The sequence below is a fragment of the Lytechinus pictus genome, chromosome 5 (assembly GCF_037042905.1).
Source record: "Lytechinus pictus isolate F3 Inbred chromosome 5, Lp3.0, whole genome shotgun sequence".
Classification (NCBI taxonomy): Eukaryota; Metazoa; Echinodermata; class Echinoidea; order Temnopleuroida; family Toxopneustidae; genus Lytechinus; species Lytechinus pictus.
Genome location: NC_087249.1, coordinates 28,234,198 through 28,256,196, shown reverse-complemented (window position 1 = coordinate 28,256,196; position 21,999 = coordinate 28,234,198). Strand labels below are relative to the sequence as shown.

Below are 21,999 nucleotides of genomic sequence, written 5' to 3'. Positions count from 1 at the left end.
TCAGCTCTATCTCTACATTGTTCTCTTTTACCTCTCTCTCTCTCTCACTCCCACTCTCCCGCTTCTTCCCCTCTATGTATCATCCATACCTTTAGAACTATCAGTGTTCTTATTTCTTGTTCTTGCATTACAGACACTAAATATGATATCGCTATCCCTTTTTCATACTAGTACACAGTAAATGTACTTTATTTAAATATAGACGTGTATGGGTCAGTTATCACAATGACATCACTATTTTCTCTCCAATGTATATTTTACTTCAAAAATTTAAAATTTACTGAACATACATGTCTATGTACCTGGATTCCTATATAAAGAAAAATTAAAATGCATATCAGAAGATGCAAGTATAGAATATTGAAGATTGCAAAACCTGTCAAAAATCAATATTTATTTAGGTTTACAGGTACACTTTCAGAAAAAGGGCTAAACTAAGCAACTGTACCACCCCACAGTGGGAGCACCTACAACAGGAATGATTTGCACATTTCTGGTCTAAAATGTGGCTGTGCATCTTTGTGTACTGTTAAAGGTGCACCAAGACTAGAAACCTGTCCAAGGTGCAGAATTTAACATTTCTTCTTCCAGTGTACAGCCATATCAAATATTTCATCAAATCTGTCCAAATACAAAACCATCATAGACACATTAAGGCAAATAAATCACTTATCATAATTCATTACCTTAAAGACCCATCATACAGTGTATTAAAAAAAAATGATATCCAAAATTGTGAGTTTTCATGATCAGATTATGAAATAAAACTATTCTAATTAGCCTGCATGGGACTCATCAGCTTTTCATCTATACTTCACTTTACCTATATTTGCCAAACAGGACTGAGGAAAAACTATAAGTATGAATTGCACATTTTGTGAATATGGGTATATAAGGGTGAGAAGAAACTTCCACTGAAGATTCAACTTAGAGGTTACTTTGTCACTAAATATATTTTCTATACAAGGCTAAAACATACTGATTGAAAGTGAAACATTAGTTACTATTTATTAACTTCATTCATTTTACAAAACCTGTAAATAATGAATTCAATAGCTGTTATCTTTTAGATTAATCTATTCAATCACACATAACGTCAGTGGTAAAATTAAGGAATAGATTAAAAACTGATTATTTTCACCGTCACATTCAGGTCAATTTGAAATACCAATTTGATGAATGTCATCAAACTTTGATGAATGAATGTTTACGAGTGCAATGGATCATTCCATCTTTCACCGAATGAATCATTCTGTCCATTGCATGAATGAAAGACAGTCATTATTTGCTTTATGACGCCTAACAGTAGATCCTTCTCATTTGACATTTATGAATTTATTTTCAAAGAAAATGCATGCCATGCATGCACCTGTGCGAGGAAGCGCAGTCTTGTTGATTGTCACATACATACATGTAACAGTAAAACACATGTGCTGCAAATACGCATGTTTTTACATGTAGTGCAGGTTGTCTCGATGAGCATGCAATGGATAAAATTGTATGGATCCAAAATTGCATGAATAATGATGTCATTGTACAATGGGGTGAAAGACAGATATCAACACCCAATTAAATGACAAGGATCTATCAAGGTGCCACATAAAAAAGTAATTAATATAACATTCTGTATTTAAGTACAGTTCCAGTATTGCAACTATAAATATCAAATAACTTATCAAGTAATGTTTCATGTTTTTTAAATAGATCACTTTAATCTAATCAAATTGATGATAATTTCAATCCCCAAGAATAACTTTTTAGATAACCACATCTTTGATACTAAGACCGATGTTGGACATTTGGTCATAACCAGATTCCACTGCCCTTTCACCAATGTCCTGCAGTGGTCTCCAACACTATAATAATAAAAAAAATAATATGCAACATTTATATAGCACTTGATACAATGTTTCTACGTGCTGAATACTATTAGCCCGGCTTTAACATGGCTACCCTGATCAGACGCTCGAGCATTCAAGGAAATTCTTCCTACTGGGTACCCATTTATTACATGGATATTACTACACTGATGATTGAAAGACTCTCAGTGCACCCAATTATATTTCAGTAGAATATAATATCAACCTTCCTTCAGCATTACCTTGGCACATAAAGACACATCCAATGTCCAATCGATTAGTGAATTCAAATGAGCCTCTTATTCACAAAAAAATTTCAGACTATCATCTCTTAGCCTTATCTATCCAGGCCAATTGAATGCTGATAAACCAACTGAAACGCTCGAAGGGTTATCATGATCTACTGACTGCATCGCCTTAAATCAAAATAATTGAACCCTTTGTTCATGATGATGATGACATTGAAAAGCATTTGTATAGTGCCAGTTTTCTCTGAAAAACATTTAAAGTCACACAGTTTCTGGAAAATATAGGTCCTATGAAAACAGCATTGGGGTAAACGATTTAGCGAACACATTCTCCACCACGATCTCTTGTCAATGGATCCACAGACATTTAGAAGAATCCATACTTGGCGTTGGTACTCTTTCGGTTCTGTCGATTTTCAGCCCATTGATTTTTAAGTTCCAGCTCCCTTTCCTTGGCCTGAATAGGAAGATATATTTTACAAAATTAAATGAAACAATATCATTTAACCATGGATAACGAGACTTAATAAATTTACTGATGAATTTATCAAACTTGTCAGAAAACATACTAGTTATAAACGTTCACTTACATATTTTGATTATTTGACTTGAAGCATTATATTTAAGGCGGAGGAGTAAGAAAGATATTTTTAAGAAATCTCATTTCATGTCTGTGCTCTTATATGCAATCAATAGTGATTAATATTGATTGTAAGAGTCTATGGCAATCCATGAATTACTTAAATGTTCAAACTAATCAAATACAATTGATTGTATTACATGTAACAGTGCACAGAAGATACAAACAAGAAATAAAACGTTAAGCCTAAATATTCCATCACAAATAAAAAAAAGTTCACCTCAGCAAAATTAAGATAGAAATTCTCAAGTTTTCATCTTCAATAGAATCTCTAACATCATATAAATCATGAAATTTAACCATTGTAGACTTCCCAACTTCAAACAAAACTTGATATATCAAACAGAAAGTAAATGCAAACTTCTCAGAAGAGATGACTAAAAATGTTAGATGTCTTCTAAATATCAGCCAACATTTCTTGCCAAAAGAATACCAGTTGATCATAACAAAACGGGGAGTGGATTACATGAAGCTGTGTCTGAGAGATGATAAAGTGACTTACCTGGCGAGCTAAATAGGTGATCTGATGTTTTTTCTTCTGTTGGGATGTAGGAAGCTGCTCTTTTTTCTAGGATCGAATAAAGAGATATGAAAACAAAAAAATGAACTAATTTCTTTTAATGTACTACCTTCTCTGTCTAGACCCAGAATGATATCATTAACAGGCCGACACCAAACTGGTAGAAGCGTAAAACTGATGATACTTGTTATAGTGTTGGTAAAAATCTAAGAATCTGGTCTTGATTTCACAGGCTACATTCACATTCTGAAATGCATATTGACTATAACATTATTTTTTTAATGCACTAAATTGTAATAAATGAATTTGACAATTTAATTAGATTTAGCACCAACTATCAGTAAATGTTAGTTATCTCAGTCATCTATATGTAGGGTCAGTGAATTTGGAAAAGTAAACTGATAACTTGGCATCTGATTTTCAATTCCATATTTTCATAAAAGGGCAATTCAATACAATGATAAACCTTTTTGTACGCCAGACCCCCATTTTACTAAAGTCTTACTTCACTTCATAAAGTGACCAAGTCATGGTCCTTTGAGAACATTACAGACTGTCAAAAGAAAAAGAAATCAGAGACAGAGAATTTCATGAAGGTCCCACATACAGGAGGTCAGATGTACATATTGCATGGAATTGCCCAAAATCAATAATTTGTACATTTGTTTATTACATGCACCACGAGCATTCATTAATAATGAGAGGATTGTGGGTCAACCACTCTTTTCTAAGACATACAAAGTATCAAACAAATTAAAGAAATGCTTAACTGAATGAAGAAACCCAAGCACAAGGATGTTTTATGATTAATTAGTAAAATTACTAGTGAGATCCCAGGAAATAGCAATGCTTTAATGGAAAATGTAATCACTTTGCATGGCCTTGACCATTGAATTCCGTTTGGTCAACCGATCTTCCATTAATTAATGTGCATAATTTACATCACTATAAGAGGGCAATTTTTAGGCATATATTATGAAATGCACAAACTAAAAAGCATCCATCATACCATGTGTTTTACATATTAATCTTCATTTTTTTGTATTTATGTTTTTATTATAAATCATCCACCAGAATCACAACATTTACAATAGATTGACATGACAAGACCCCCCCCCCCCAAATAAAAGAAAGTCTACATACCAATTTTCCTCTGTACTCTTTTTCTTCTGTCATGGATTTGACCATATCCTGCAAGCCAGCAGTAGGTCCTATCTGATCATCCGCTTTGATGTCAATGAACTGTATTTCTTCCTTTCCTCGTTTATTCTTACCAACCATTTTGGCAAACTGTGAATGGAACAGACAAAACAATAGGTATATTTTTTTTAAAATACTGTTCCCCACAGAGAAGCAATATTTGTCTTTTTTCAAGTAGAAAAAAAATGATATTTCAATTTCATTCTCGGCGATAATGGGTCAGAAGAGATTAATCATAATTTCAAATATGAAATTTCACTGCTTCATCATATTTCAAAAACATCTTTTTTAATGGAAAATTGCAAATACTGAAATAGAGCCAATCGATCATTCAAAAGCATGTATACATTATCTATTAGCATATATATATTTTAACGATAAAAAGTATAAGAAATGCTGCAGAGAGTTACTATAATAGTAAGTCCTTTGCCATCCAATTGTAACTTAAATGAAATTCTTGATTTTGATTAGCTTTTCACCACTGTTTCCATGGTATTCCATGGTAGTAACCATTGGATGGAAAAGTTAAAATAGTAAATGAATCACATTGTATAATTGACAAACCCTTTCATCTTGAAGGAATGATTGACTTGAAGTCTCTGAGCTGGTAGCACTCTCCTTATACCCAGTATCAGCACCCTCTTGATATGGCTGATTGTAGTACTGCATAGCTCCCTGACTATCCAATCCAGTTTGATTGTACAATCCATGCGGCTGGCTTCCCTCACTGGCTTGTGCATAGTTTGATCCTTGTAAAGATTGTGCGTTGTATTGAGGATTGTACATCGCTTGATGACTGTAGTTTGATAAGGAGTACCCAGCATTGTTTGTTTTTGACGAGTTAAATACAAGGGGTTCATCATTTGTGGGGGGTACCATTGGTTCTGTGATACCGGGAGCAGCTTCCACCCCCGGATCAGCCCCACTCATTGTAGTCCGACTCGTTCCAGTAGCAGATTCAGTCACTGATGGTTCAACACTCGCTTTGCTACCTTGACTACTCAAGTTCAAAGGATTGGAAGCAACAGGTTTACGTTGCGCACCTTTTGTGGATTCTTCCATAGTTCTTTGCTTTAAATCATCACTTCCTCCCATTGAAAAGAAATTAACACCATCACCATCATCTTCTTCATCATCATCGCTATTGTAACCCATCACTAATGGATTGCTCCCAGATGGTTTACTCTGTACAGCAGTACTTGTAACAGGATGAGATGGCTTTGCAGATGGCACTGGAGCCTTAGGAGTGGTTGAGGGCTTTCCTGGAGGCTTGGTAGGAGCTGCAGCAGGCTTCTTGGTGAGAGTGTAGGGGATGAGAGGACGTTGCGCCTCCCTACGACTTGCTATTTTGGGCTTAGGCAGCATTGCAAAGAGTCCAGTTCCCTAATATAATGCCATTAATGAAAGAAGAAATACAAGAAATAATCAAACTTAATATTATAGAGACACATATAATCAGTCAAACAAATAACAATACACCTGTCTACTTGCATATTCCAAGTGTATTTAAAACAACGATTGTACTAGACAATTGAAAGAGTACAAAAGGCTTGCAACTTTGCAAGACTTTACAAAAGTGTACATAATGGATTTAAATTAATTATGGTCATAAGTCATTGGAAACCTCTCCAATAGGCTTCAAAAATGAAATGATTTAATATCTGAAGCTTTATTAACCAGCTTAACATTGTGCTAGAGCAACATGTATGAATATAAATTCTAAATAATTAATTAGCATTACCACATCTTTCAATAAGGTGAAAATATTAGACAAGCTCTTGACACAATCCATAGAATCAAACATAATACATAGAGTCACATAGAAATAAGAGAAGCATGCGCAATACATCAAGCAAATATGTTGTGTGCATTAACATAAATGTATGAATAAATCCTCATTGAAATAAAGAGAGTAATGATGATTACTACCTTGGTGCTCTTTGGTCTTTTTGCCTCTGGTTCATCATCATCAGAATCAGGCTGCATAGATGACAAAAAGAAACCATATTAACAAATACAAAATGGCAAGATATGATAATACCTTGAAATTGGGAGCTTGCAAATCATTTCAACAGGATTTCATCATGCAGTGAAATTAAAAATAATGAAAAAATGAAAAAAAAAATGATAATAACTCTAGACCCTAAAACATAAATACACCTTACTGCCTATAGATGCCTGCATAGGTTTCTACCAAAAATGTTGTTAAGGAGTTCATTTCAAGTAAAGATCAATGATTAATTATATAAAATCTAAATTCAAATTGTGAAGTAAACACAAATTAGATGTAAACTGAATGAATGCACATTTTACACTTTAGTCTTTTCTTTCTGGTTCATCATCATTAGAAGCACAGATGACAATCAGAAACCATATTAATAGATACAAAATGGCATAATACGATACTACCTTGAGATTGTGAGCTTGCAAATCAATTTTAGCAGGATTTCATTTATTACATGTTAGACTGTAACATGTATTCTTATCAATCAGTACCCATGTCTCTCATGTTGGTTTATAGTTGAATTGCAGTAAAATTAATAATCATAAATTAAATAAAAAAATACATAATTCTAGACCCTAAAACAAAAATAAACCTAGCTGCTTTAGACCTGCTTAGGTTTCTATCAAAAACATTAATGAGGGATTCATTTCAAGTAAAGATCAATAACTAATATATAAAATCTAAATTTGAATTGTGAAGTAAACACGATTCAGATGTAAAGTGAATAAATGCACATATATTTTGGCTAAAAAATGAACAAACAAATATTATATAGTATTTAATACTTTTAAATGATACTGTAATTGTTTTAACAATAGTGATATAAACATGATCCATGGTGTATAATAGGCAACTAGTCTATTTGAGAGTGTTCCATCAAACAGGTGACACATATCTACTTCATCTGGATTATTGGAGATTAGAAAATATCTTGAAATGCACAGGTTGTGATGCAAGCAATAACAGCCTATTCCTTTCAGTCAATCTATTTCAAACATTGGAAACATGTGTGCACCAAAATCAATGGTATGCATAAATCTATTCACATGACATATTATGCAGTCAATGCAGTTTCAAATTGGTCAACTAAAATATCACTTAATAACAAACAACTTGTTAAACATTGAGGGAACGTGATGTACATGGAAGTATGAACATAAATGTTACTTACATCAGGCAGAGCTGGCAGGCTTATTTTCACTGGCTGCTTCTTTTTTGGAGGTGGCAAATTCAACAAACCCTTAGAGCCTGTTTTATTATCAGTGAGTAAACCTGTGGACTCTTGGGCCAGGTTTGGTTTAGCGGCAGACATTTTTGCTGGTGTGAGAGGAAAAAATGAGAATAAAGAAATCCACTGAGATATTCAGCTTTAATTTGAATTTACAAAATGGAAAAAATGGAATTACAAAAAATTGCGGCTCTGAATACTTCTAGGAAAGAAAGCTTTATTTCACAAATCACAAAACATGAAAATGAAGTATTGTATAATGATTTCTAAATGACTAGAGACATTTCAATATTTTCCTCACTATCCTTAAGTATCCATTAGCCTGACCTTAGCATGATTTGACTCCATTTTAAATCTATCACAATTCCATTGCTTTGAATTGAAGGAAGCAGACGATTTAAGTCCACCCTGAAATCAAATTGGTATTTAAAAAAATCTTGAAAAAAAAAGAGAAACATATCAATGAAAGTTTGATGATGAAGTTTTGACTATGTAATATAAAATGCTAGCAGCTATATCATATGAATTACATAATTTATCATTTTTTAATGTTGCAATCATTATGTCAATGTATTCCCCCAAACACATGCTGTTTTAATCCTGTGTGAAAATGACAAAAATAAGTATTTTAGAGAATGAAAACAAAAAGATGGTCTATCCAAGAAATTAATATATTTAGTACATTATCATTGACATTAATATTGAATAATTATTAAAGATGAAACATTGCATTCTATAGAAATGTGGACTAAAATTTGTTTAGTCTGGAGATAAACCAGGGGAGCGTTTCATGACAGAACTTGTTGGGCATTTTATTGTTTTATCCGACAAGTCCCGTTTCATCTGACAGTTATCATAGTAACAGTGTTCTCAGCCAATCAAAATCAAGGAAAGCTGTCAGATCCAATATGTCGGACAAAAATGTTAATGAAACACTCCCCTGTATTATACCATCTATTTATTTAAAAAGTGAAAGAGTACACCATTTGCCTAGAAAAGGTAGCAGTTAATAGTTTCATGTGCTGTCATTAAAGCACTTTAACCTATATGATTCATTCACTGACATTTTATTGATGAGCTGTTCTGTGAAGATATCATCGTCGTGACTTTTCAAAAACAAAGTGGACAATATATTCACCTGCAGAATTTGGATTTGCACTTCCAGTCTTCTTTGGTGGTGGCAGACTAGAGAAGAGTGATTTCTTATTGGAACTCCCTGACTCTGATCCAACATCCTCCATAGAAGGAGTGCTGGCGCCCTTTGGCTTTGGTAGAGAAGCAAATAATGATGACTTGGGAATAGCAGGTGTAACATCTGCATGTTTAGCCTTCAAATCCATGTCCTTTGACTTTGCTGGAAGCGACGAGAAGTCTTCGCCATCGCTGCCATCACTTTCATCACTACTGCCATAGTTGACAAGACAAGACATTTTGGCTTTGACAGTATTTACCTTGCAATCATTAAGACCAATGTGAGCCAACCTAGGAGAAAGAATAAACTGTAAAATCAAATGCATCATGAGAATGGTCTGGTGGGTATTGGTGAAGGTTTGAGGAAAATCCATAAAAGATTTAATAAGTGATTACAATTTTAATTTTTTGATTTGTGACATCATATGCAAGCAACTTCCCATCCCTGTGGCATGTATCGTCAATTGAAAAAAAATAAATAAAATGTTATTTTCTCAGAAAAAATAAAATGGGTTTTTAATGTACCTTCAGCATATATCAACAACAGACTAGACAGCTGGCAGCCGTCTGTTTCGAGGAGTTTTTTAACATTTTAAATTTGTTAAAAATTTATCCTCGTATACAGACGGCTCACGATCGTGCAGCCGCCATTAGGGGATTAACAACACAAAATCCCCCCGAAGGGCTCATCGATTTTTTTCTTTATATCATAAAAATATATAAAAAGAACTGGACCAAATTAAAGATTAGGCCTATGATTCCGTTTTGGCCTGAAATGCACCAAAACAGGAAAAAAATCAACTTAAAAGGTAAAAAAAACAGTGACCACTTCCCTGGTTTATCCAAACTTAATACATAAACATATGGCAATTGAGTCCCTGTACAGATCGAGTTAGAACTTCGGTCTCTGTAATTGGTGAGTGGAGCCAACAGAGTTCAGCGGAACAACCAATATAACAGACACTGAAGCTTTTAATCTACAACAGACAAACTATTTCATACCTGCTCTTGAACGCAGAAAATTTGTAGTCATCATGAATAATTAAAAATTGAAATTTATGCTTTTATGAGGCAGCTGCTCATTTATCACATCACAAATCAAGAACGATGATACACCAACCTGGTGGACTGTACTTTAATGGATGATGATGAATCCAAAAGTCTAAACTTGTCTTAAGTTAAAATTCTAAACTTTCTTAATCTTTAAATGGATTTTCCTCAACCAGTACGGAAACCAGTAGGGAAATCCATCTTTGTGTACATGCGTCTCTTATACATATATGGGAGGGGATTCAAGACTCCAATGATGAAGAAGTATATGTCAAAGTTTTTTAAAAAGACATCATCATGGAGTCCTCAAGACTACACCAGTTCACCGTCCATTTTTCACGACTTGCCGTCTTCCAATAATCTTGTTATGAAACCTGATGTTTACATTGACTAGTGCACTTGATTGGTGTCGGAACTTGACAGGAGAGTGAACTTTACTAGATTTCTTGCGTGGAAAATCTTTGAAAATTGAGTCTGAGACAGTCCCTGTAAACTGGGACGATCCCAATTTTCGAACCAGCGCCTTTACTGTCAACCCTTCAACAATATTTTCTTTTATTTTGTCTTGCATTTTTACAGCAAACTTTCCATCAGGGTGAACTTCCTCTTAAAATACATATACGCACCTAAATTCGCGGGCCGGCGCCCAGAAACAAAAAGTTCTCTCCTACCCCAGTCTCGATCGGCCATTTTTGTTATGAATCATAACAAAATGGCCGATTGAGACTGGGGTAGAATGAGAGAACTTTTCGGTTTTTTGAGGTTCCAGTCTGTGCCTCGAAGTCAGGATTCTACCACTCGATAGAGCTTCATCCATATAATAGTGGTTAGTGCATAATTTCTGTTTTCACAATTTATCTTGCTAGATATTTTGACCATAATCTACCCTTGTCCACTCCTAGTACCAATGAGGTCCAAACATTACATGTATGGACCTCATAGGCGACAATGCGTTAAAAACAGGTTAGAAGTAGAACCGTTACTGTTTCCTGCACCCAAGTATGATATTACTCCCTAAATACGATTTTTTTTTCTCGTTTGTTTATCATTTATTAAAAGATTGCCCATTAAATATCATATTATTTCTACTTAAGATTTAATAAAATAAAGGGAAACTTACATTTGAGTCCTTTTTCGATCTTTTCTTGGCAGTCAGTGCGGTCACCGTCGAGTGCGATCAAAGCGGTATGAAGCTGATTTTCAGATCACGTGATACATGTAGTCATCACCTGATCTATCGACTATCCTTTTTTAAAGACCGCAACAGTTATAAATTTTATTATACAATATATATAGAATAAATAATTGCATGATATTATATATATCTCTACAATTAAAAATATTTTGTGATATAAATTTAATATTTGACGTAAAAATCGCTAATTTAACAAAATATTTATTAAAAAGTAAAAAATAAAACAAAATAAAAACGCCTTGGACACAGTGCAAAAAACCTAACGATTTGGCCGCGTTGTTAACAACTATCGTAAGGCCAAGGGGCGCTCTATTTATAAATAAAAAAGAATTTACAGCTGTCTACCGCGACGTGGTTTGTCGCAAGATTTGGGACAAATCCTTGGGAATTCTTGAGAAAATACATCAAAAGAACTGGTGAGTACCGATTAAACATTATCAAAGTGGTAAATAGGTTATACATAACTTGTAGATATATATTTTAAATTGATATTGATGCTTAGTTCCAAGCAGGGGCGGAAATCTCTCCCAAAAGGTAGGGGGGACACAGGGGCGGATCCAGCCTTCGCCAATAGGGGGGGGGGCAGAAATTTGTTTCAGCCATATTTTCCCCGATCGGCAGCTCGAAGATGATTTTTGTTTGTTTCTTTGAAGGGATAGTCCTCATTAGTCACTTCTTAGCTTTATTCTTATAAATTAATATATAATATCATAAACCTTATTTGTATGATGCGAGCGCGAAGCGCGAGCTAATTTTTTTTTGAAATTTTATGTATTTTTTCCTAAAATTTGAACTGATTATGGTCTTGTTCTTTTTATCCTGAAAAAGATGTGTATGCAACTTAATAATTACTACGAACGCAAAGCGCGAGCAAAAATGTACAGATGGAAAAGATACATGTTAAAGTAGCATTTAACAATCAAATAATGCGAGCGCGAAGCGCGAGCTGAATTTTCTTTGACATTTCACCTAAAGAATGGAAATTCTAAGCACTTTTTGTAACTCAAGCAGAATAGGTATATAAGTAAACAAATAATGCGAGCGCGAAGCGCGAGCGGAAAATTTCGAGATTTAGTCCTATAATATTTACTGAACGAGACACTCTATTCATGTTTTGTAAATCCTGAAAAGGATGAGTATTAATAATGTGAGCGCAAAGCGCGAGCAGAAAATTTTTAAATATGTTTTGAACTGGTACCTGTTAAGGACTGCTTGCACTTAGCCATGAAGGCGTTACATATTTCAACAATCAAAAAATGCGAGCGCGAAGCGCGAGCTGAAAATTTTTGAACTTTCTAAAGAATTGAAATTTTTAATCAGTTTTTGTAATCGTGAACAGGATAGCTATATAATTTAACGATTGATGCGAGCGCGAAGCGCGAGCAGAAAAAAAAATCGAAATTTATAGACCTAAAAATGGCCCACTCTGTTCATGTTTTGTAAATCATCAAAAGGATGAGTAATATGGGGTCTTCCTACATTAATAATGCGAGCACAAAGCGCGAGCAGACAATTTTTGATATTGTGATCTGAAACTGGGCAATGATTTAAATTAGAGAACAAGTTGAGTATCTGAATAAACATGCGTGAGCGTGATGTTGTTTGAAGGTTTGAATGGTGGCATGTACAATCGCTGATGTGGTTTATGGTACACCATGTGGAGTGTTATAGAAACAGTGGAAAGAGGAAGAAAAGGAATTGGATAGGCGAGAAAGTGGAGATTTGAGAGTAGAGTATTCCTTTCTTGAAAGTAGTCCTGAAAAGGACTGTAAACCAGAATAGTTTGATGAGTTGAAGAAACAGCTTAAGTAGTAGGATGGATGAGGAGTTGCTGGCTTGAGTCGGCGAGTGGAGATGATGAGTAGAAGCAGTAGAGAGATTCGACGTTTCGGGCAGGTTGACTGTCCGTCTTCAGGAGTGAAGACGGACAGTCAACCTGCCCGAAACGTCGAGTCTTTATGGAATACACGAAAATAATAGGTACCTGATAAATCAAAATTTGCGAGCGCGCAGCGCAAGCAGCAAATGTTAACATTCAGACCATAAAACTGACATTTTTACAGAGCACTTTTTAAAAACCAATTTGTAAATTACACAGAATGAAAGTTCGATTTCCGAGGTGAAATATGTTTTGTATATTGACTTCCAAACTTGATATTCGAACTCCATATTGAACAAGATATGTAAATCACCCTAGATCCGCCTATGGGGACAAGGGGCGGGAAAATTTGGCAAGCAAAAAAAAATGGTTATCATCGTCAAAGTAAGTTCATCTCTAGCGATTAAGTTCATCTCGTCCCAAAATACATGTGTTATTTCGATTTATAATGATGCATTTCTTACCATCATAAAAGACCAAAATAGTAGGGGGGACATTTGATATTGTGTCCCCCCTACTATTTTGAGTAGGGGGGACACGTCCCCCCTGTCCCCCCTGGGATTTCCGCCCATGGTTCCAAGCTAGGGCGGCCCAAATGTGCGTGAGTGGAGTCCCAGTTTATTAACACGGGTAAGTATTGGTAGGGATATTAAAAGGAAAATCTATTTTTTTAAATCTATATGTTTAAAAGCATTGAAAAGTACCTCACCTGAATCAGCACATTAAAAAACCCCAAGTGAATGACTTTTAGTGTTCCAAAGAGATCTAAATATCTGTTAATCTGAGGCTAAAGTTGGTCCGAATTGTGACAGATTTGTGTACAAATTTAATTTTGAAATTTCGTCGACACGTATTCACAGAGCTCGGCACTGAACGAGGGATTGTGGGCGTGTCCTTTCTCGCTTTGGCGTATTGTTACGTAAATACACAACTCGAACGAAAGTGCGTTCACCGTCCCAGTTAGTCTCGGATCCGAGCTTATCCAAATAAACAATGATTAAATAACAACAAAAAATAGAAAGAAGAGAAAAGAGAAAATAAATGGCTCAAATGCAGTCGTTTGGTGACGGATAGTATGCTGTGACCTCTTGCTGATATAAGGATTAGATATGACAAGTTTTATGCCATGATAACTAAAGCATGGGGGGCGGGGGCACTCTGACTTTCAAAATAATTAATTCTTTAAACATCTATATCTAGGCAAGGGAGGGTCCAGGATTTTCCAAGGGGGGGGGCACTATTAGCGGCGGCAGTCAAAAAATTTAGGGGGGCACCAAAATCTTTGACAAAAAAAGGTTATCAAAGGGGGGGGGACCGAAAAAAAAATTAGCAAAAAAAGGGTAACAACGTCCCCCCATAGGCAGCGGGGGGGGGGGTCGTGTCCCCCCTTAATTTGAGGTGGGGGGACAATCGCCCCCCCTAATTTTTTTGTTGATAACCTTTTTTTTTTTGCTTGACAATTTTTTTTCCTGCGTGCCCCCTAAATTCCAGTGGACCCCCCCCCCTAAAAATTTCATGTGGTCTCCCCTAAAATTTGGGTTGATAAACTTTTTTTTTGGTGGGGGGCCTATGGAGGGCATATTTTCCCGATGCAAATTTGATAAGCATTACAAAATGTTTTTACAAAAAATTCAAAGTCATTTCGTCCCTAAAAATTTACAAGCAAAAAAATTGGGCCTATATATATATATGTATATCCTCACTTTCAAGGGGGCATGCTTGGGTAAAAAGGGCATGCTAATATTACAAATTACAATTTTGGCTCTCGATAATTATGCCCCTTGGATCCACCAGTAATCTAAGGGGAATTTTTTGTTTTTAGTTTTGATATGGCTACCTTCTCGGAGGGCGTCCTCGCCGCGGTAGCTGGATAGTGCTGCAAAAGAGTAGGCCTTATACATCTTTTTGCAGCATTAACTGACACTCCGAGACTTATAATTTAACCTTATACTTAAAAATGAATAATACAAAATAAAACATAACACTTGTTTTTAGAGAAAGTTGATGTCAAAATATATTCAGTCTGGGGCATGAAGACTTGGAACTCTGCCCCATATCATTGTACTTGCCTCGCTCGATTTGTATCATAATTTTTTTTTTAATGTTTCCACAATAAAATATAGATCTAAGTACAATGGCCAGAAATAATAGTACGAATAAACTAGCAGAATTTGTATCATATCACCCATATTATTGAACGCCAATAAAGGCAGTTTCTAAAACTTGTTTGCTTTATCCCACTTTTCCACTAAGATCTACATGTATCCCTTTTGCGTGTCATATAAAAGCAATTTTGTGCGCAGATCTAGCGTAACGGTGGGACCACATGCAGTCATTAGTAGGTCTCTTTAATTTTTTTTCAACATATGATGTCTCATGCTTTCTTTAAAATTAATAAATTAGAATCCTTGTATATGGCCCTGAGAAGTGGGGTGCTCGGGTTGTTACCCCCAAGATTTATTTTTTTTTTGCTGGTGGTGCGTTTTTTGTACACGTACGGCAGGGGGAGTGGAGCGAAGTTGGGGGAACAGAAAAGGGGCACTTTTTAGTGCTTTTAGAAGTGGGGCATTGAGCCCCCGCCTATCCCCTGGATCGCCGCCCCTGCACCAGAGGCAGCACCCCCTGGAAATCAGTTTAGTATGATATTCGACCAAAATCAACTTATCTTTAGAGAGATAATCTCTTTCTTTTGGCTTTTTTTCAAAGCCAGCAACCCCTCTTTAAAAGATTTCTTTTCGGGCAATCCTCATGATTATCTCAAAAATTTGAACATTTTTTTCTTCAAAGCATCTTTATAGTGACGGATGGTATAATCATATTACTAGCAGTGGTGGTATGGCCAACCCCCCCCCTCCCAGTTTTTTTTTTCAAGTAGTTTAAAACAGGAAGAAGAATTACATAGATTTTTGTACCGAATTATTTTCATTAATGATTTTATTGGTAAAAATACCAAGAAAAAAAAAAATCAATTTTTCATGTTTAACCCCACTTTCAAAACTATTCCTCGGTTCCTGGAAGAATGGAGAGATGGATGGAAGGAGAGAAATAAATAGGATGAAGGGTGGATCCAGCTTTCGCCAAGGGGGGGGGGGTTTCTTTCACCCATATTTTTCCCCAATCGGCCGCGCGAAGATGATTTATGTTTGTTTCTTTGAATAAAATGTCACTTCTTAGCTTTTGTCTTATAAATCAACATAAATATATAATATCATAACTCTTTTTTATATAATGCGAGCGCAAAGCGCGAGCTAATTTATCATTAAAAAATATGTGTTTTTTCCCCAAAGTTTGAAATTTCTGGGCAATGTTTATCATGAAAAAGATGTGTATGCAACTAAATAATTACTAAGAACGCGAAGCGCGAGCAGAATTGAAATAATAGGCACTTTTTGTAACTTAAACAGGATAGGTATATAACTTGGCAATTGATGCGAAGCGCGAGCACAAAATTTGAAGATTTAGACCTAAAAACAAGACATGTCTATTCATGTATTTTAAATCATGCATGGAAAGGATATCAAATTTCCGATCTTTGTTAAAGCGCGAGCATAAGATTTTTGTTTACGTTTTCAACTGATCAAAAAGGTACCTGTTAAGGACTGCTTATTTCACTTAGCCATGGGGAGACGTTACATATTTCAACAATAAAATCATGCAAGCGCGAGCCGATTTTTTTGGGGGGACACTTCTACATAAAGAATTGAAAATTTAAATCAATTGTAACCATGAACAGGATCGTCGCTATAAAACAATTAATGCGAGCGCGAAGAGCGAGCGGGAAAAAAAAAAATCGAGATTTAGACCTAAAAATGGGACACTCTATTCATGTTTTATATATCATGAAAATGATGAGATAAGAAAGAAGTAGTAGTGCATGGGCGGTATCGCCAATAGGGGGGGGGGTGCCAATTCGTCTACGGCAAACTCGTCCACTCACTACATGGTCTATTTTAATTAAGTCTAATGCCAATCTGTCCATCAACATTTCGTCTAACAGCCATTGGTCCATTAACCATTTGGTCCAATCATTACTTCTTCTAATAACCATCTCGTCTATGACCATTTAGTCACATAACCGGTTGGTCTAATAGCCATTTTATTTTCATAACATTTATAATCCAATTAGATGAAATGGTATATGGACCAAATGGCTTTTGGGTCCACTGGTCATTAGACGAAATGGCATTATACTAAATGAAAAAAAAAGACTATGTGGTGAGTTGACGAACTGATGGACCAAACGATAGTAGACGAGTTGGCAATTAAACAAATTAGAAATAAACCGGGGAAGGGGCCGAAAAATATTTGCTCTGCTCAAAGTTAATAGGGGTAGTCCTAACAGTCACTTCTTTATTCTCATTAAACAGCATACACAAAACACAATATATAATAATCTCATAGCCCCTATAGTGCGAGTGAGAAGCGCGAGCTAAAATATCTTTGAAATTTCATGTTTTTTATTCTCAAAATTGAACATTCTGGGCAATGTTTGTGAACTTGAACAATATGCGTATTTTAATAAAATTTCTGCGAGCGCGAAGGAGGAGCAAAAAAAGAAAGAAAAGAGAGAAATATACATTCTGGTCTGATCGAAAAGGGACTTGCTAATGGCGGTTTACAGTTCAATCAAAATAATGCGAGCGCAAAGCGAGCTAAAAATGTTTGAAATTCTGACCATAAAAATGGACATTCCAAGTACTTTGTGTATGAACAGAACAGAATAGGGCCTAAGTAATATTTTAGGTACAAAGTGGGAGCACGAAGCGTGAGCGGATAAAAATTGAGATATATAGACCTAAAAAAGGAACACTATTTGATATTCATGTTTTCTAAATCGTGAAAAGGATGGGTACTTGGTTACACCTTTACTTGTATAATGCAAGCGCGAGAAGAAAATTTTTGATATTCTAATCTGAAGCGAGATAATTTAAGCATGCTGTTTTCAATACAGGATAAGCAGCCCGTCTCAATAAACATGCATGTTCTAGAATTTGCGCATTCTTAATACACTTTTTATCACGGAAATCAATAATGCGAACGCGAAGCGCGAACTGAAAATATTGGATATTCCGATGTGAAAAGGTCAAATTAAGCACTGCACTGTGTAGGAAAATAATCGTGAAGTGGACATGGATTGCTCTTAAAAATGAGGCGAATGCAAAGCATGTCGAGCTGAAGTTATTCTGGACCGTAGGACCGGGACATTCTAAGGACATTTTTTCATCATTATGAATGACTGTCTTCCGATTCCTCTTCCCAAGCGCAAAAAGAAACATGTCGATCTTCCATTCTGAAAAAAGTGACAACTTAATTACGGTATTAGGAATTAATGAAATGTTATCAATATCTTATTTACTAATCTAATAAGCCTAATGAGAGCGCTAAATTTGTTGATTTTAAAGTGTTAACCTCGGAGATTATAAGCACTTTTGTCATTATGAATAGGATGTATTAATTAACGTACTTAACGAAATTAATGCGAACGGCAATTGCGAGCAAATTTTTAATTTAATAAACTTATTATTAACTAAAAAAAACTGTAATGAAAAGGGGAATGTGAGTACTTTGATTTATATATATTAGGTATACATGACTCACCAATTCTAGCACGTGCGCGCAATATAGCTGATAAGATATGACAATCAGACCTTAAAAGTTATATTTTGAGAAATTTATGGGATAGGGCCTACACGAAGAGGAGGTACTCCACAAATCAAATAATGCTATAGGGCACAGCGTGAGCTAAAAATGTTGATACTCGGATCATAAAACAAATATTTTACAAAGCACTTTTTATTGATTCGTTATACCTCAGTCACATTTTTTCTACGGCGGCCGTACGGCGAGTCGAAAACAGTCGTTTTAACATTTTTTTTGTACCAGCTTAAAGCTCGTGGATAGTGTTGGTAAAGGATACAAAAATTCCAGTTGAATGGATCTTTCCTATTAAATAACGATTGCTGATGATGATTCAATGCGAAATTGACAGAATTTCTTCTTGGAAATATTAAATTTTAAATAAACTCCGAGAAATAAAATCATTCTCCTCGGCTGAATTTCAAAGACAGTTCGCTGAATTTATGCGCACTTATATAGCGCCCACTTTCGTCCACGACTGATTTTTCCCCCTGTTAGTTGATCACTAGCCGTTCCACTTTTAGCAAACCGAAATATCCCTGCGAGCGTAGTCTGCTAATTCCGTGTACCCGCTCGTCGATCATTGTTCTTAGTTTTAGCATGGCCTCCGTCGAGTTTTTCCCCCAGCGAGTTCGGCGAGGAGCACAGGAAACCGTTGAATTTTTGTTAGATGGGTTAGATAATTATTTAAAAAAATGTGGACTAACTTACCCCTTATGCTGTCCCTCCAACCTGTAGTTCACATGTTACAGTAGTTTATTTTGACGTTCATGAAAACGTATTAGAGATGAGTCTGTCAAAATTTTGGCTACAAATTTCCACGTGCGACAAGATTGGTTCATGGTTCTTGAAACTGCGAGATACATTATACTGCATGCTGCATGCGATGCGATGCGATGGACATTGGTCACGCTCGCTCAGCTCGGCGCTTCGGCCTGACATTCTCTCACGCAAAATATCCAACTCTATGCATTCTGTTCATACACAGTTTTGCGTGTACGATGTGTTCATGTCTTTCACGTCATATTTCAGCGCATGCATTGGGGAAGGGAAATTAATTTGGAAGTGGGAAAAGGGAGAAAAGAAGAAAGGGAAAGGTAAAAAAAAGAGGATAACAAGTAAAGGAAAAGAAAGAACAAATGAGGCAAGGGAAACAGGAAATAAGAATGGAACGAGCTAACATGATAGCAGAGGCAGATCAATTTCGCGGCCAATATCACGAATATGGGGGGGGGGGAAATTTTTCACCCATTATTTTCCACGATCGACCGCTCTGAGTTGATTTTTGTTTGTTTCTTTCTTCGAGCGCGAAGTGCGGGCTGAACATTTTTGACATTCCAACAAGAAAATTGACATTCTAAGCATTAATCCTGAACTGAATAGGTATATAACTAGACAATACGAGCGATAAGCGCGATGGGGAAAATTAAGATTTAGAGCTAAAAACGGGACACTAGTTCATGTTTTGTAAGGCGTGAAGATGGGTAATTAGGCATCTTCCTACGTAATGCGAGCGGGAAGTGCGAGCAGAATTCTAATCTGAAAACTATTTCAAACACTGAAAATGAAACTGACTGGATGTGGATCGCACTCAATAAATGATTCAAGCGCGAAGCTCGAGCGGATATTTTTCGGAAATTATTCTGACCTAGGACGGGAACATTCTAAGGACATTTTGTCATATGAAAATAGAAATTATCTACCTATTAAGTGTCCCCAAGCGCGAGATGAAAATTCTTTCAATTATAAAAAAAGACAATATAGTTATTAGCAATTCATGAAATGTTATTGTTATTATCTTATTTATTACTCTAATAAGCCCAATAAGAGCGAGAAATTTGTTAATATCAATTTCTGAAAACTGGATATTCTAAGTATTTTTCTATTTATGAATAGAAGGCATTGGTTGATATATCTTTAACAATTAATGCGAGCGCAAATCACGAACCGATTTTTTTAAAATAAATTGTCATGAAAAGGGATTTTAAATAGTTTGTTATAGAGATAAATAACTAACCAATCGAAATGTGAGCGCGCAGCGCTAGCTGATAGGTTTTGACAATCAGAGCTGATATGTTTTGACAATCAGACCTGAATAAGAATATTTTGAGAATTTATTGTAAATACGAAGACTAGAGATTGGGTACTTGACAAATAATGCGAGCGCGTAGCGCGAGCTGCATTGATACTCGATCAGACCATAAACGGACTACGGCTGCACATTAAAAAAAATCAATTTGTAAATCAAGCAACGTGATATTTTAAGCTCCATATCAGCCCATTGAGGATTATTTGTATCTCGATATCAAACATGCAAGTGCGAGCGAAAAATTCATATAGTGATATGAAAGATTCTTTTTTTTTTTGTATTTTCCAAGTCTTCTTCTCACCTTATTTTTTTCATTTGTCTTCCTCCTCTTTTCCTCCTTTTTTTCTCCTCTCTTTTCCCTTTTTTTATTTTCCCCACTCCTAGAGGGACCCGGGAACTTCGCCCTGGATCCGCGCTCGCATTATTCATGTTATTAATCTAGAAAGATCCCAAATTACTCATCCTTTTCATTATTTACAAAACATGAATGATGTGTCCCGTTTTAGTCTAAATCTCTTTTTTTTACTCTCGCGCTTCGCCCTCGCATCAATAGTTCAGTGATATACATATCCTGTTTACGTTTACAAAAAAGCTTAGAATTTCCCTTCTTTAGGTAAAAATGTACTTCTATTTGATTGTTGAAATATGCAACGCATTCATGGCTAACTGCAAGACGTCCTTGACAGGTGCATGGTTCCTTTTCGATCAGATCAAAACGTATATTTAAAATTTCTGTTCACGCTTCGCAGTAATTATTTAGTTGCATATATACACGATTCGTTCAGGCTCACAAACATTGCCCAGAATGTTAAAATTTCAAATACAAAATTAGCTCGCGCTTCGCGCTCGAACTATTTATATAAGGCTTATGAGATTATTAAATATTTATGTTGATTTATAGGAATACAGCTAATGGACTACCCCTTCAAATAAACATACATAAATCAACTTCGAGCGGCCGATTGTGGAAAATGTGACTGAAAAATCCCCCCCCCCCCATATCAGCGAAGCTGGATCCGCCCCTGTACCCAACATATCATTTGTAAATATGCCTCTATAAAGGAGCTATATACAGTTCTTTACTTGTGTTTCTGCTCAGACTCATTAGAAAGGTGCAAATTGGAAACTTGAAACTGATCATGCATCCAGTGCCATTTGGCCAGGGTATACCAATCATGGTACAAGAGCGATTTATATAGTTTATGGCAATATCGAATTGGACTGTGTCAGGCAAGGTCGCCAATTATAGTAAAAAGAT

At 35.7% G+C, this 21,999-nt stretch overlaps 1 protein-coding gene across 1 annotated transcript; it reads right to left on the bottom strand.

The window, feature by feature from the left end:
- Positions 1–154: 154 nt before the first annotated feature.
- Positions 155–9,238, bottom strand: LOC129261598 (proline-rich protein PRCC-like). Its single transcript, XM_064100168.1, has 7 exons — positions 8,839–9,238; positions 7,644–7,789; positions 6,397–6,447; positions 5,032–5,850; positions 4,411–4,557; positions 3,250–3,315; positions 155–2,564 (listed from the first exon to the last, which is right to left on the bottom strand). Exons 1-7 carry the CDS (start codon positions 9,218–9,220, stop codon positions 2,475–2,477), a joined length of 1,701 nt encoding a protein of 566 aa, XP_063956238.1. The 5' UTR covers positions 9,221–9,238; the 3' UTR covers positions 155–2,474.
- Between the last annotated feature and the right edge of the window lie 12,761 nt (positions 9,239–21,999).